The 14,291-nt window shown below is 34.3% G+C and overlaps 2 protein-coding genes across 2 annotated transcripts; both read right to left on the reverse strand.

Annotated features, from left to right (window-relative positions):
* Positions 1–1,250: 1,250 nt before the first annotated feature.
* On the reverse strand, positions 1,251–5,901 carry LOC18094516 (3-ketoacyl-CoA thiolase 2, peroxisomal). Its single transcript, XM_052453380.1, has 15 exons — positions 5,266–5,901; positions 5,024–5,082; positions 4,820–4,904; positions 4,572–4,698; positions 4,395–4,493; positions 4,233–4,300; positions 4,011–4,118; positions 3,816–3,893; positions 3,554–3,686; positions 3,371–3,467; positions 2,959–3,082; positions 2,762–2,870; positions 2,342–2,425; positions 2,049–2,243; positions 1,251–1,902 (listed from the first exon to the last, which is right to left on the reverse strand). The coding sequence occupies exons 1-14, from the start codon at positions 5,350–5,352 to the stop codon at positions 2,134–2,136; spliced, it is 1,368 nt and encodes a 455-aa protein (XP_052309340.1). The 5' UTR covers positions 5,353–5,901; the 3' UTR covers positions 1,251–1,902; positions 2,049–2,133.
* A 2,297-nt stretch (positions 5,902–8,198) lies between these two features.
* On the reverse strand, positions 8,199–13,404 carry LOC7460522 (3-ketoacyl-CoA thiolase 2, peroxisomal). Its single transcript, XM_002299248.4, has 14 exons — positions 13,211–13,404; positions 12,812–12,888; positions 12,617–12,701; positions 12,364–12,490; positions 12,179–12,277; positions 12,017–12,084; positions 11,798–11,905; positions 11,603–11,680; positions 11,371–11,503; positions 11,193–11,289; positions 10,455–10,578; positions 10,260–10,368; positions 8,961–9,044; positions 8,199–8,494 (listed from the first exon to the last, which is right to left on the reverse strand). The coding sequence occupies exons 1-14, from the start codon at positions 13,292–13,294 to the stop codon at positions 8,382–8,384; spliced, it is 1,386 nt and encodes a 461-aa protein (XP_002299284.2). The 5' UTR covers positions 13,295–13,404; the 3' UTR covers positions 8,199–8,381.
* Positions 13,405–14,291: the final 887 nt, after the last annotated feature.

Raw genomic sequence — 14,291 nt, forward strand, 5'->3', positions numbered from 1 at the left:
TATATATTAATATTAAAAATATTTTATTTTAATATATTTTTAAATAAAAAACACTTTAAAAAACAATTAACATTATCATATACTGCACCAGTAAAAACATTAAAATCATGCTTCTACTGTTATGTTTTTAGTTTTAGTGGGGCCAACCACTGAAAAAACCGGTTGTTCCGCGACGGGAAGGGCAGCCGGTTGCCCTACGGGTAGCTTAAAACCCATAAATCATTGAATGAAAGGACTGCTCCACAGCAAAAACAGACACGTTACTGGTTCTGCTCCCTATCTGTTTGTGGTGGGGGTCCACTAGGGCTTAGGGTTTTTGAAAGTAGTTGCCGGCTTGGGCAGTTAACTGTAACTTAGTCATTATAGTTCATCAAAAGTAACTATTTAGTCTCTATATTATAAATATATAAATAACCCCTTGATCAGTGTTAATCATCCTCAATTTAGTTATTTCTTGTTAAAAACTACCTTATATTCTCAATCGAATTTTATAAATTGGAATCCTCTCGTGTTTCTAGCCGGGTATTGACTGGGGAAAACCTATGCATTATTTCTTCTATCTACTTTTTATATTAGATGATTAGTTGATATATATGTTGGCAAGGGTGGCTTCCTTCTGTAACTCTGAGATTTATTTGTGGTTGCCTCTTGGGCTTGCTTGTAGACTGGGGTTGAACCAAAGCCGTGTGATTCTGTAGTGGAATCCTTGACCAAATTTTTGATGAAGTTAACGCAAAGGGAAGTCACATCCTGCATAATCTGGAGCATCAATGAACCGACAACCTTTGTCCATTGGTCTGTGAAATCAAGTTCCCCTTAGTTCGCTGATCTGATCAGGGAGAAATGCTGCATGGAGTAGCATGTGCAAGCTTGCGCTTGCAGATTTCAGTGTTCATGTATTACTGCCTTGCTTTTGATCATCCACAGTGAGCGGCATGTATCAGATTGCTGATGTGAAAATGCATGCATCTTATTGCTTTTGAATGCTTGCCATGCAAGTCTTACCTTAGTATTTGTCGCATCGAACAAATTATTTCTAAGCAGTTCTTTGTCTTCTAAAGGATGCTGTGAGGTGGAAAAGCAAATGCCATGCGAACGGACACTTATGACAAGATGTGTCCACACAAGAATTCAAGATTTAACTTTCAGTCTTAAATTCTTGTAAGATTTCTCTTTGAAATCGTAAAGGTTGCTATGCGCGCTACTGCACTAGCTGCTACTAACCAGTGTGTAAAAGTTCACAGGTCGAGTGTCCCAGGGAGTTTTTTTTACGACTATAGCATATTTCAAAGAATATCCAAAGCAAACAGCCAACTAGCACCATTAGGGATCAACGGACTAAAGATGTTAGTTCTCTGAACTAAAAGTACCAAGGGCTGACATAGGAAATTTCCAAGATGAGAGGCCTCAATGGTACAAATTGATAGTGCAAAGTACCTCATTAAAAAAAGCTCATAGCTCGTTGAACCGGCCGTTGAGTAGAAAAAATAATGCCACTGCGAGGGCTTAAAAGCAAAGGTTGGCAGGCATGCTTTTGCTTTCCCACCCTACAGTTTCCTGAGCCTGGGAGTCAGCAGAATATCGTCTCAGAATTCGCTGAGATGTAAACACCCTGAAGCGCAACACGCCGGCTCCTGCAATTCTTTTGCCACTGCAAATACATGATGAGGAACCTGGGACGGTGTGACCCTGGCTAGTAAGTAGTAATCCAAGGCGTGCGTTTATCGTTTCTGTGGCTGGTCCAAGGAATTTGGGCACTTCTTGCAAGTTCAAACATCTCTAAGATAAGGTATATGCGTGCACATCTGTTCCAAACCGCGTTAGTAAATCTCTTGACATTCTAAGGTACGTTTGATAAGGAAGAGAATTTGCGTCACTGTAATAATGGACGACGAGATAGACCTGTAAAGGAGGTACCGAGTGTTTATAATGAGATCCATAAAAAAAAAAATATGTGAATAATGAGGAATAGTTCATTTAGATGAAAATATAAAAATGAAACTGATGTCCTGCATTCTAGTTTTGTTTAAATTAATATAATTACCCACCTTGTTACACTTTATTATTATGAATAATAAAATAACTCTAAACTGCATTTATTGGAAGCTTCTGCGATGTGCCCATCAAATACAACTATCTTGAATCCTTGGATAAGAGATTGTTGCTTTCGACTTTCCGAGCATTGCAGAGCTCATCACAACCATCCCCCCTTTCAAAAACAGCAGCAGCTCCCATTCCTGTGCCTGCATTTAGTGACAATAGTTAGTCATAAGCATATGTTCCAGCAACACTCCACAAACACACACGCAGAGAGAGAGAGAGAGAGAGAGGAGGAGAATACCTATGCACATTGAAACCACTCCGAAGCGACAGTCCCTACCACGGCGCTTCATCTCATGCAGTATAGTAGCCACACATCTAGCACCTGTAACAGTTAAGAGGCATGAATTAGTCTTTGAATTAGCATGTAACTGCTCCAGTTCATTTTCATGTCTAAAATTAAAGATCATATATTAACATAGATGCTCTATTGCCATGATTCCCTTGCACAAATCAAAAGTGATGCTCTATATTACAAGTATTATGCAAATTTACAAGCATACTGTATTCCCGTGAATTTGAACACTTCACAAGTGTTGTGGCCAGTGAATAATATAATTATTGCTCATCTAATCAAAAAGAAGTTTTCAGTTTCTTGTCCCGTTTTGAACATATCATAGCTGACAAAGTTTAAGAAATTCAAAGCAGAAAGCCAAAATACCTGTTGTACCCAGAGGATGTCCAATTGCTATTGCACCCCCATTGACATTGATCTTCTGCAGATCAAGCTCCAGCTTCTTACAACAATATACAAACTGGGAAGCAAATGCCTGGACGAGGAATAACAAAATGTAGTGAACTGGAAAGGGTGTTTGATGAAGGTAGAAATACAACTAAAAACTATACAATTCTATTTACCTCATTTATCTCAAAAAGATCAATATCCTCAAGTTCTAGACCAGCAGCCTTCACTGCAGCGGGGATTGCAACAGCTGGGCCCACACCCATGATGGCAGGATCCACACCAACAACAACAAATGTTCTGCATGGACAAAATAATTTCATGTGGAAAAATGAGAAGGAGAATGCTTTGATATATTCTCGTCATTTTAGTTATAGATGAAAACTAATATAATAGATGGCAAGCAACATGTAAACAACAATGTCTCGAGTAAAATAATAAGATTTGTGTTTAAAGAGGGCCACCTTCCTAGACTACAAAACAAATGAGCTGCAGGGGAATTGTCCTGAATGAGGTTGTGAAGCTTGAAAACTTAAAAGTCAAGGATGTGTATGGATAAACAACAATAAGTTGGTAGGAATTATTTACCTGAATACACCAAGGATGGGTAACCCTTTGCGCATAGCAACACTTCTTTTCATGAGCAACACAGCCGCAGCACCATCACTGATTTGGCTAGAATTCCCTGAAGAAGAGCCACCTCATTATCAACTGGATTGAAGTAAACTGACCAAAATATTGAAAAAAAGAAGAAGCGCATATGTTGTTTACCAGCAGTGGTGGTCCCATCTTTCTTAAACACGGCCTTCAGTTTTCCCAGATCTGCTAATGATGTGTTTGGGCGAATCCCATCATCAACAGAAACTATTATGGGCTTCTCATCCCCAGTTTTAGGGTCAGCTATCTTCAAGCAGGAAAAAACAGCATAAATCAGATATTACATGTTCAACTCTTAAGCCAGCAATGACAAACATGGAAGCACATGAAATAAATCAAGATGCATATTTTCTCAAGACATTCAACTAAAATATACCTTTGTAGCGACAGGGATGATTTCATCCTTGAATCTGCCAGAAGCAGAAGCGGCGGCGGCCTTCCTGTGAGAATCAACCTAACAGCAACAATTTAACAATCTTCCTATGAGAATCAACCTAGCGACCATAATTTAACAATATTAATACTACAAATCATGTTAAAATATACCACGTAGTAGATCAATTGCACTTACTGCAGCCTGATCCTGCTCCTGCCTTGTCACACCGAAACGATGTGCAACATTCTCTGAAGTAACACCCATGGGTAGAAGGCAATCTTGGGCTTCCTGAAAGCGCTTTACCTGCCATAATCAACATAACCTTAAGAATCCAATCCAGATCAATGAGTAACAAAACACAAACAATCACCAACAAACCTTATCAAACAAATTGAATAAAGAGAAAAATAAATATACCTTTGGGTTCACATCTCCAACCCATGCCCTTGAATTAACTGTCATGGATTCCAAACCAGCTCCAATGCCTACAACAAAGGGATAAAAAATGTAAAGCCTAATAATTAAAATGGCATCAATGTAATACATCATCTCAAAGACAGCTCAGGGAATTTCTATTACCAATTTCATAGAACCCTGCTTTGATAGAAGCAGCCACATCAGCAACTGCCTGAAGCCCAGACGAACATTTCCTATTGACAGTCCTTATCGGCACAGTTTCTGGACCAGATTCAAAATCCGATCAAGTAAGCATCAACATAATCAACATCCCTCCAGAGAGGCAATCAAAACACATACCAGGGAAACCAGCATAGAGCGCAGCCATCCTGCATTCGCTTGCTCTTTGAGACCCTGGTGCCAATGACGAACCCACAACAATATCCCCAACTTCTCTTGCATCTAAATTAGTTTTCTCTATCAATGCCTACACCAACCAAGTATCCACAATAACAACATATACACACAAGTTTTGTTATTCTGACACAAAAAAAAATATACATATAATCATAATTCATGATAACAATGAGCAAGAACAGATTCAAAACCTTCAACACAGGTGCTAGTAAATCATCAGCATGAGTATCCTTGAAACCACCACGCTTTGATTTGCATAGCGGAGTTCGATAAGCCCTTTATAACCACAAAATACAAAAAAAAAATAAAATTTCAAGCTCGTTAATTCACTTAAACCGTGCATTACTGCATATGCAATAAAACATTTTGCAAAAATCATTTCAACTACTACTTACGCCACAACAACGACATCATCTCCACATGCCGCGCTACCTCCAGCTAAACAAGCAGATGCCTGATTTCACAAATAATCAAAATCCAATTTATATTAATTGATAAATGAAGCCACAAACTATTTGTCAATTACAAAAATAGGTATAAAGCAACGGATTTCTCATAAATTTCAGAACTACATATCGGTCCTTCAACTTTCATGAAATCAAAATATATCGAATATCGTTAATATTTTTGAACTTACAGAAAGAGAGGATTCATGATTGTTATAAGAAGAAGAAGAACGGAGGTGACCGAGAAGAACACGTTGCCTGTTGCTTGCTTTCTCCATTTTACTCTTTCCGAACCAAGAAAAAGCGTATGCGTAACAATCTTCTCTGTGAAAAAATTACACTTGGCAATCCATTGTAGTCAGCCTCTAATCTAGGCGATGGGGAGGTGCATCATCACTTTTCCAAGATCGAAATACTGTGAACTACTAGCAGTGTCTAACAACTAACCATTCTCTATTTCCTTCGTTATTTCAGGTAAACTATATAAAATTTAGTAGTATTCCACTCTAGTTCTTATAGCCTTAAGATTTCTCAATATTAAAACTTTAATTTCCAAAATTTATTGTAGTTTATAACAAGTTTTGGGCTAATTTATTAACTCCAAATCTTACTTTTAATTAAACTTAATCCATAACAATTAGTAATATAATTCTAGTTTCGAATATTTATAATATTCACACAAAAAAACTTAGCTCATTTTAATATATTTAATCCGCTTGAGTAAAAAAAGAATAGGTCAAATATATTATTTATAAATTATCAAAAATTAAATTAAATATAATTACAAGTCAAAACTTTATCCAAATATATATATGAACACCACTACTGAAAACAACACCGGACACCCTTTACTGGAACTCAAATAAACGAGTACAAGCTATATGTTCCACGGTCCTCTATCTTAACCTCAGTTGGAGCTGTTGGTCTGGATCGGAAAGTGCAAAGTTTGAGGCCTGATATCTGGACAATTAGTGTTTTTTTCCTAGGTCTCTGTGCTTGTGGTATCTGGGCTTCTTCGTTTTTGTAATTGAATTAAAAAAAAAATTCTAACAAAATAATAAAAAATGAGGGGTATAAAACATTGGGCTATACCCAGCCATGCTTTGGAGATGCTGTTAATGGATTTGATTGGACTTTATCGTCTCGAGTTCCGGTTCAAGGATAAGGCTGCAGGTCCCCTGAATGCATTAGTAGTTGGCGTGTCTGTGGACAGGCCTGTCCAAAATCTGACCCAAAAAGAACTTAGTTACAGTCCGTGAAAACTAGTATGGGGATGTATCACAATGGATTTGATGTAATGTTTGTAATTATGCTAAAATATTATTCGTTTAAAATTTAAATTTTAAAATTAAAAATATATATTATTTTGATATATTTATAAATAAAAAACATTTTAAAACATAATTTTTATCGCATCAGAAAAAATAATGTTATCGGGTGAACACTTGGAATCGTGTCCAGAATAAAAGAAGAGGCTGAAGGGCAACACGCGGACCCCTGTAATGTTGCTATTGCTTTTGTATGGCAATGCCAAGTCTGATGAATAACTTGGGATGGTGGACCTATGTAACGTAGTGATCCAAGGCATGCCCATTTAACACCGCCGCCATCAGCATTCCTCTCTTCCGCTAACCCAAGAAATAATTTCATCCGACAACAACCAACTCCATTTGAGTTAAAGTTTTTACTCAGGTGTATTTGTTTTTTAAAAAATAATTTTTTATATTTTTTATATTTATTTGCTATTAGAAAAGTTAGTTGGAAAATATTTTCCAGTCAACAGAAAATATTTTCTAGTTAAAGAAAAATTTGGCTTGGTTTCTAAGAAAGTATTTTCCTTGTATTTTGAACGGAAAACACTTTCCAGAAGTTGTGAAAAATTTAGAAATGTCATATTATTTGCTGATTATATCAAATTTGATCCTCAAACTTTTGATTGCTATATATATTTTGTTTTGAATATTTGTTTTTCAATTTCATCCCTTAAAATTTAATTTTTATATTAACTTCAGTCCTTATTTTTATAATTGTTATTTAATTTTTCCTTATCATTTTTTAATTGAAATTTTTTATCTATCAAATTTGGTCCTTATTCTTTTGATTGTTACTTATTTTATTTGAAATAATTTATGAAATGTTAATTATTATTATTTTAATTTCTTCATCTTTCAATTTTTTTATTTTTTTAGATTTGATCTCTATTATTTTGATTATTATTTATTTTATTTGAGATAATTTATGAAATTATATTTTTCTTCAATTTCATTCTCATTCAACTTTTTAATTTGTAAGATTTGTTCCTCGTTATTTTAATAAACTTGAAAAAAATAAAACATTAATAATTTATTTTCCAGCTTATTTTTTATAACATAACCAAACAGTGGAAAGTGTTTTCCAACTTATTTTTCATTACACTACCAAATATCAGAAAATAATTTACTTTCCCGGAATTCTCTTTTCAAAATGAAACTACTTTTCAGCAAACAAACAAAGCCTCAGTTTGAATAACCAACTCAATTGAGTTAAATTTTTTTGCTAAGTTTGATTGGGATAAAAAAAGATTGAGTAAAAACCTGATATAATTTTACTTGGATCGGGTAATAAATACATGTTTTTACTATTGTTTTAATAAATACATGTAAACTCTCTAAAACATTGTTATTCAATATTTACTTTTTTAACTAAATTTTAACAAATAACAAATTTTCTTTGATTTTTTCTATATGTATAAATTATAATTATTATTAATATTATATTATAAAAATTTAGCAAAATCAATCTAAGTTTCTAACTTCAGTAATCACTAATTATTTATTAATTAGTACATATTATTAATAATATTTAATCATATAATTCAATATTTTTTAACCATATCTATCATTAATATTTTAAACATGACTTCATTTAATAGGATACATGAAATTATTTATATTAATTTATTAAGATATGATTTTATGAAGTATGAAAAAAATTAAAGAGAATAAAAAAAAATTAAAGAATCCGATCCGGTATCCGACTGGTACTCTACATAGATGGACCTTCCACCCGACCTGAGTGACCACCCCAGCCCGGTACATTAACATATATAGTAGAAGGGGTGCAATAATAAAAAGAGAGAGAGAGAGACTATAATGAGGAATATTTCATTACATGAAAATATCACAATATAGGCGATCGGACTCGCCTTCTGCGTTCTATTTGTTTAACTGAATATAGAGCCACCTCGTTACACTTTATTATTATGAATAATAAAATAACTCCAAACTGCATTTATTGGAAACATCTGCGATATGCCCATCACATGCGACTATCGTGAATCCCTGGATAAGAGATTGTTGCTTTCGACTTTCCGACCGCCGTTGCATAGCTCATCACAGCCATCCCCCCTTTCAAAAACAGCAGCAGCTCCCATTCCTGTGCCTGCATTTAATTAGTGACAACAGTTAGCCATAAGTAGGGGTGAGAAAAAAACCAAAAAACCAAGAAAACCTGAAAAAAATAACCGAAAAAACCGAACCGTGAAAAAAAACTGATTAAACCGATTAAAATTTTGAAAAAACTGGCCGGTTCGGTTTCGGTTTCGGTTTTATAAGCCTAAAACTGAAAAAACTAAACCGAACTGAAAAAACCAAGCCAAAACCGGCAAAAAACCGAAAAAACCGAGCCAAACCAGGAAAAACCGAGCTGAACCGGTTTTTGTCCTAAAAAACTGAACCGAACCGAAACCGGTTGGTTTGAACCGGTTTTGGTTTTTTTTAAAAAAAAAAATTCAATTTGGTTATTTTTTTTAATAAAAACCAAATCGAACCGAAAATAATCACCCCTCCATAAGCATACGTTACAGCAACACTCCACGCACTCAGAGAGAGAGGGAGAAGAAGAATACCTATGCACATTGACACCACCCCGAAGCGACAGTCCCTGCCACGACGCTTCATCTCATGCAGTAAGGTAGCCACACATCTAGCACCTGTAACAGTTAAAGAGGTGGCATGAATTAGTCTCAGAATATGATTAAACAAATAACTGCTGCACCGCATATTCATGTGTGAAATTAAAGACCATATAATATATGTTAATGGATAGATACTCTATCACAGAGATCACCGTACACCACTCAAAAGCGATGCTCTCTATACAAGTCTTGAGCAGATTTACAAGCATCAAAAACTGTTTCCACCACCGACACAACGCAAAACCCCTGAATTTACCCATGTTCGTGTCAATTCATTTCTACCCTTGTATTCCTAAAATTTGGTCAATTATCCCTTATGTTCTTTAAATTTGTTTTGATTAATTCAATAGTTAAACTTCTATCAAATCTCGCTAAGAGGATGTTACATTATTAAATACTTCTCATTTATGAGATGACCTTTTATATTCATATAGCACCTATATCACTAAATCCATTGTCCTTTGAAAATCTATACATCATGTCAACTGTAGAGAAGAGAATGGTTCAATTTGGTAAAATAAATCCTACATAAATGGTACTATAAACCCTCGAAATGGTTCTATTAATCATGGAGTCATTTATTTCCTAAAAAAATCTGTTTTAATATATCTTTAGACAGTTTATTTGGCGATATAAATCCTACAAAAATGGTACTATAAACCCTCGAACTCAAAACACCCAACTAATGGATGTGCATATTACAGCTCAACTAGCTAAAAATAGATTTCAATGTCCTGTCCCAGCTCGAGCATGTCATAGGGTTGTATTCCTTGGTTCATATATGCATTTTTTATTCTGTCGAAAATCAATTGTTCTATTTCTCAATCTTACTGACTTCCTCCTATTGAACCAATGGGCTTAAACAATTTATCCTATCAACTGCTTACCAACATGTTTTCTCGGATAATAAGTAGCTACCTCGGCTATGAAAAAGTGTTCCCCTCCCCGAAAACAAAATTGCCTCCAATCTATAATCGATCTGTTCTGTTTCACAATCTTTCTAACTTGCTCCTATGGAACCACCGACTTAACAATTTATCTGGTAAATTGCCTGACCGACATATTTTCCCAAGGAACCCATAGATACTTCGCCTACAAAAAAATGTCCTCCCCCCACCAGACCCAAGCAAAAGAAATTGCCTCCAATCTATAATCTATTACAGGATTGTTAGCTTATCACCAGAAATTAGAGTGTATTTATTTTAACTTCAATTTTCCACAAGGAAATACCTGTTGCACCCAGAGGATGTCCAATGGCCATTGCACCCCCGTTGACATTGATCTTCTGTGGATCAAGCTCCAACTTCTTGCGGCAATATACAAACTGGGAAGCAAATGCCTGGACGAGAAACAACAAACTTTAGTTAAAACTGGAAGGAGTGTTTGATTCTGAATATAACTGTAAAGTATTCATTTTCTTTTAACCTCATTTATTTCAAAAAGATCAATATCCTCAAGTTCTAAACCAGCAGCCTTCACTGCAGCTGGAATTGCAACAGCTGGGCCTACACCCATGATGGCAGGATCCACACCAACAGCAGCAAATGTCCTGCATGACCAAAATAAATTTTATATGGGAAAAATATGGAGAATTCTTTAATTTATTCTCATCATTGATTGTTATATATGAAATCCAACAAAATAGATGGCAAGGAACTACTAAACATTGTTGTCTCGAGCAAAATAAAAAGATATGCATTTGCAGAATGCCATCTCCCTAAACTTCAGAACAAACGAGCTGTGGGGGAATGGATGAAGCAAAATCCTTGGCTCTGAATGAGGTCGTATACCTTCAACTCAAATGTTCAATACCCCTTTCATTGGGTGTTAAAAGTTCTGAACAAACATAAACAGATCAAAGGAAAAAGAAGATTCCATGCCAACTGGTTATTGGTTAGCATTTCCTCATAAAATGATTATTATCGGGAAATACAAAGCAAATTCATCCAACAACCACATTCTCAGGTCAACATGATGATGATAGCGCAACCTCCCCCTCTCCTGTTAAGGAATGCAAAATAAAACGGAAAAAAAATGGTTCTAGAATTCGTGCTGTGATTTGTTGGATTTATAATGTTGTTGTCCACCACATCCATGTGCAACTACCATTCGATTTATTGCACATTATGATAGAGATACACTGAGTTTCTAGGAATTATATACCTGAATACACCAAGAATGGGTAGTCCTTTTTGCACAGCAACACTTCTTTTCATGAGCAACACAGCCCCAGCACCATCACTGATTTGGCTAGAATTTCCTGAAGAAGAGCCACCACATGATCAAATGGATCGAAATAAACTGACCAACTATGAAAAAAGAAAAGGCTCGAGAGGTATACCAGCAGTGGTGGTCCCATCTTTCTTAAACACGGTCTTTAATTTTCCCAGACCTGCTACTGATGTCTCTGGGCGAATCCCATCATCAACAGATACTACGATGGGCTTCTCATCACCAGTTTTAGGGTCGACAATCTTCGAACAGAAAAATGCCAACAAAAAAAACAGATTACATTTTCAATTCTTTAGCCAAAAATGACTAATTTTTTACTCAATACATTCAACTAGATATACCTTTGTAGCGACAGGGATGATTTCATCCTTGAATCTGCCAGAAGCAGTAGCAGCAGCAGCCTTCCTATGAGAATCAACCTAACAACAACAATTTAACAATACTCCTATGAGAATCAACCTATAAACAACAATTTAAGAATATTAATAAAACAAATCACGTTGCAATATACTGCATAGCAGAACAATGGCACTTACTGCTGCCTGATCCTGCTCCTGCCTTGTCACACCGAAACGATGTGCAACATTCTCTGAAGTAATACCCATGGGTAGAAGGCAATCTTGGGCTTTTTGAAAATTCTTTAGCTGCCATAATCAATATAACCTTAAAAATCCAATCCAGATAATAAATAACCATAAAAAAAATCATCAACAAACCTTCTGAAACAAATTAAATGAAGAGAAGAGCAGATATACCTTTGGATTCACATCTCCATCCCATGACATTTGATTAATTGTCATGGATTCCAGCCCAGCTCCAATGCCTAAAATGAAATGATAAAATTTGTAAAGCCTAATAATTAACAAGACATCGAGATAATACACTATTGAAAAGGCAGTTCAAGGGATTTCTCTTACCAATTTCATAGAACCCTGCTTTGATTGAAGCAGCCACATCAGCAACTGCCTGAAGCCCAGACGAACATTGCCTGTTGACAGTCCTTATCGGCACAGTTTCTGGACCAGATTCAAAATCCATTCAAGCAAGCATAAAGTAGTAATGCAACCAATAGCCCTTGAAAGATGCAATTTAAGAAACATACCAGGGAAACCAGCATAGAATGCAGCCATCCTGCATTCACTTGCTCTTTGAGATCCTGGAGCCAATACTGAACCCACAACAATATCCCCAACTTCTCTTGGATCCAGATTAGTTTTCTCTATTAACGCCTACACGAACCAATATTCACAGTAACAACAAACACAAGTTTTATTATTCTGACATCAAAAACATATAATCAGAATCAAATCATAACCATAACCGAAACCAAATTCAAAATTAAACTACAAACAAACCTTCAACACAGGTGCTAGTAAATCATCAGCATGAGTATCCTTGAAACCACCACGCTTTGATTTGCATTGCGGAGTTCGATATGCTCTATAAAACCACAAAACACAAATGAAATAAAATGATTAAGCTCGATTCACCAAAAACATCACTGTGGTGGCAATAAACATTTCACAAAAATCATTTCAACCACTACTTACGCAACAATCACAACATCATCTCCATACGCCGAAGTCCTTTGATACGCAGCGCTATCTCCAGCCAAACAAGCGGATGCCTGATTTCAAAATCCATTTTTTTATATATAAAAAAAAAACACTGCTCCGATTTATATAAAGAAATTAATTAAAGTCATGAAAATCCAACTTATATTAAGAAACGAAGCCAGACACAAGAATAAATTCAAAAAGATTACTGATAAAAAAGAACATAAGGCAACAGATTTCATAAAATCCTAAATTACAAATCCATCCTTCAACTTGCATGATCTAACTAGCAGCTGAGATTCTTCTGAAAAAAACAGGTGCAATAAAGCAACTAAATCGGAAACAACCAAATTATCATCTGGATCTAGTAGCGATCAAATTCTTGAAACTTACAGAAAGAGTGGATTCAAAATTGTGAGAAGAAGAAGGACGGAGGTGTTCAAGAAGAACACGTTGCCTGTTGATTGCTTTCTCCATTTTTGTTTTCCTTTTCTGTTTTCTCTGTCTAAAACAAGAAGAAGTTTATGCGTAACAGACTTCTCTAAGAAAAAATAAAGAGTGCTTGAAAATGAAGTGCGGGTGTTATGATTAAGTAGAAAAGACCTGGTCAGATTTTTATATATTTTTACAGGTGGGCGGTTGCAGGAAATGCCAAGTTTCCGGATAAAATGGAATTATTTGGTTTATTCTTATAATAATAATTAAAACATTTTTATATATTGTCAGAAACTAGCCTGCTTTGGAAAGGAGTTTAATAGAAAGTATAATAGTATATAGTTGATTATTTTCCAATTTTAATGAATGTTATAGAAAATAAATTTGAAAATATTTTTAATGTTTGCATATGTTATTAAAAATAATAAAGATAAGACCTGTTAGATAAAAAAGTTTTAAAAAAATAAAATTAAAAAAAAATTTTAATTTTATAAATTATTTCAAATAAAATAAATAGTAATTAAAATAATATAGATTAAATTTTAAAGATAAATAAATTTCAATTGAGAAAAAAAGAAGAAGAAAATAAATAACAATCAAATCAAAGAAATAATGATCAAAGTTAATAAAAAAATCAAATTTTAAATGATATAATTAAAAAAAAATTAAAATAAAATATATAACAACCAAAATATTGAAAGTCAAATTTGATATAATTAATAAATAATATGATATTTTTTTAATTTTTTTATAACTTCTAGAAAATGTATCACATGACAAATAAAATGAAAAAAACTTTTTTAAAACCAAACTAAAAAAATTTTTTATTGAAAAATATTTTTCATTTATTAATTTTTTTAATGGTAAATAAATATAAGAAAATTTGAAAATTTATTTTTAAAATAATAATTTATCATAAAATAAACATGTCTGGCTATCTGAATAGTATTTCGTAATTTGAAATAAAAAAGATAAGATAGTGGGACAAAAGCTATATGTTTATTGATATTTTTTATTTTAAAAACATATAAATTCAATT

The sequence above is a fragment of the Populus trichocarpa genome, chromosome 1 (genome assembly GCF_000002775.5).
Source record: "Populus trichocarpa isolate Nisqually-1 chromosome 1, P.trichocarpa_v4.1, whole genome shotgun sequence".
Classification (NCBI taxonomy): domain Eukaryota; kingdom Viridiplantae; phylum Streptophyta; class Magnoliopsida; order Malpighiales; family Salicaceae; genus Populus; species Populus trichocarpa.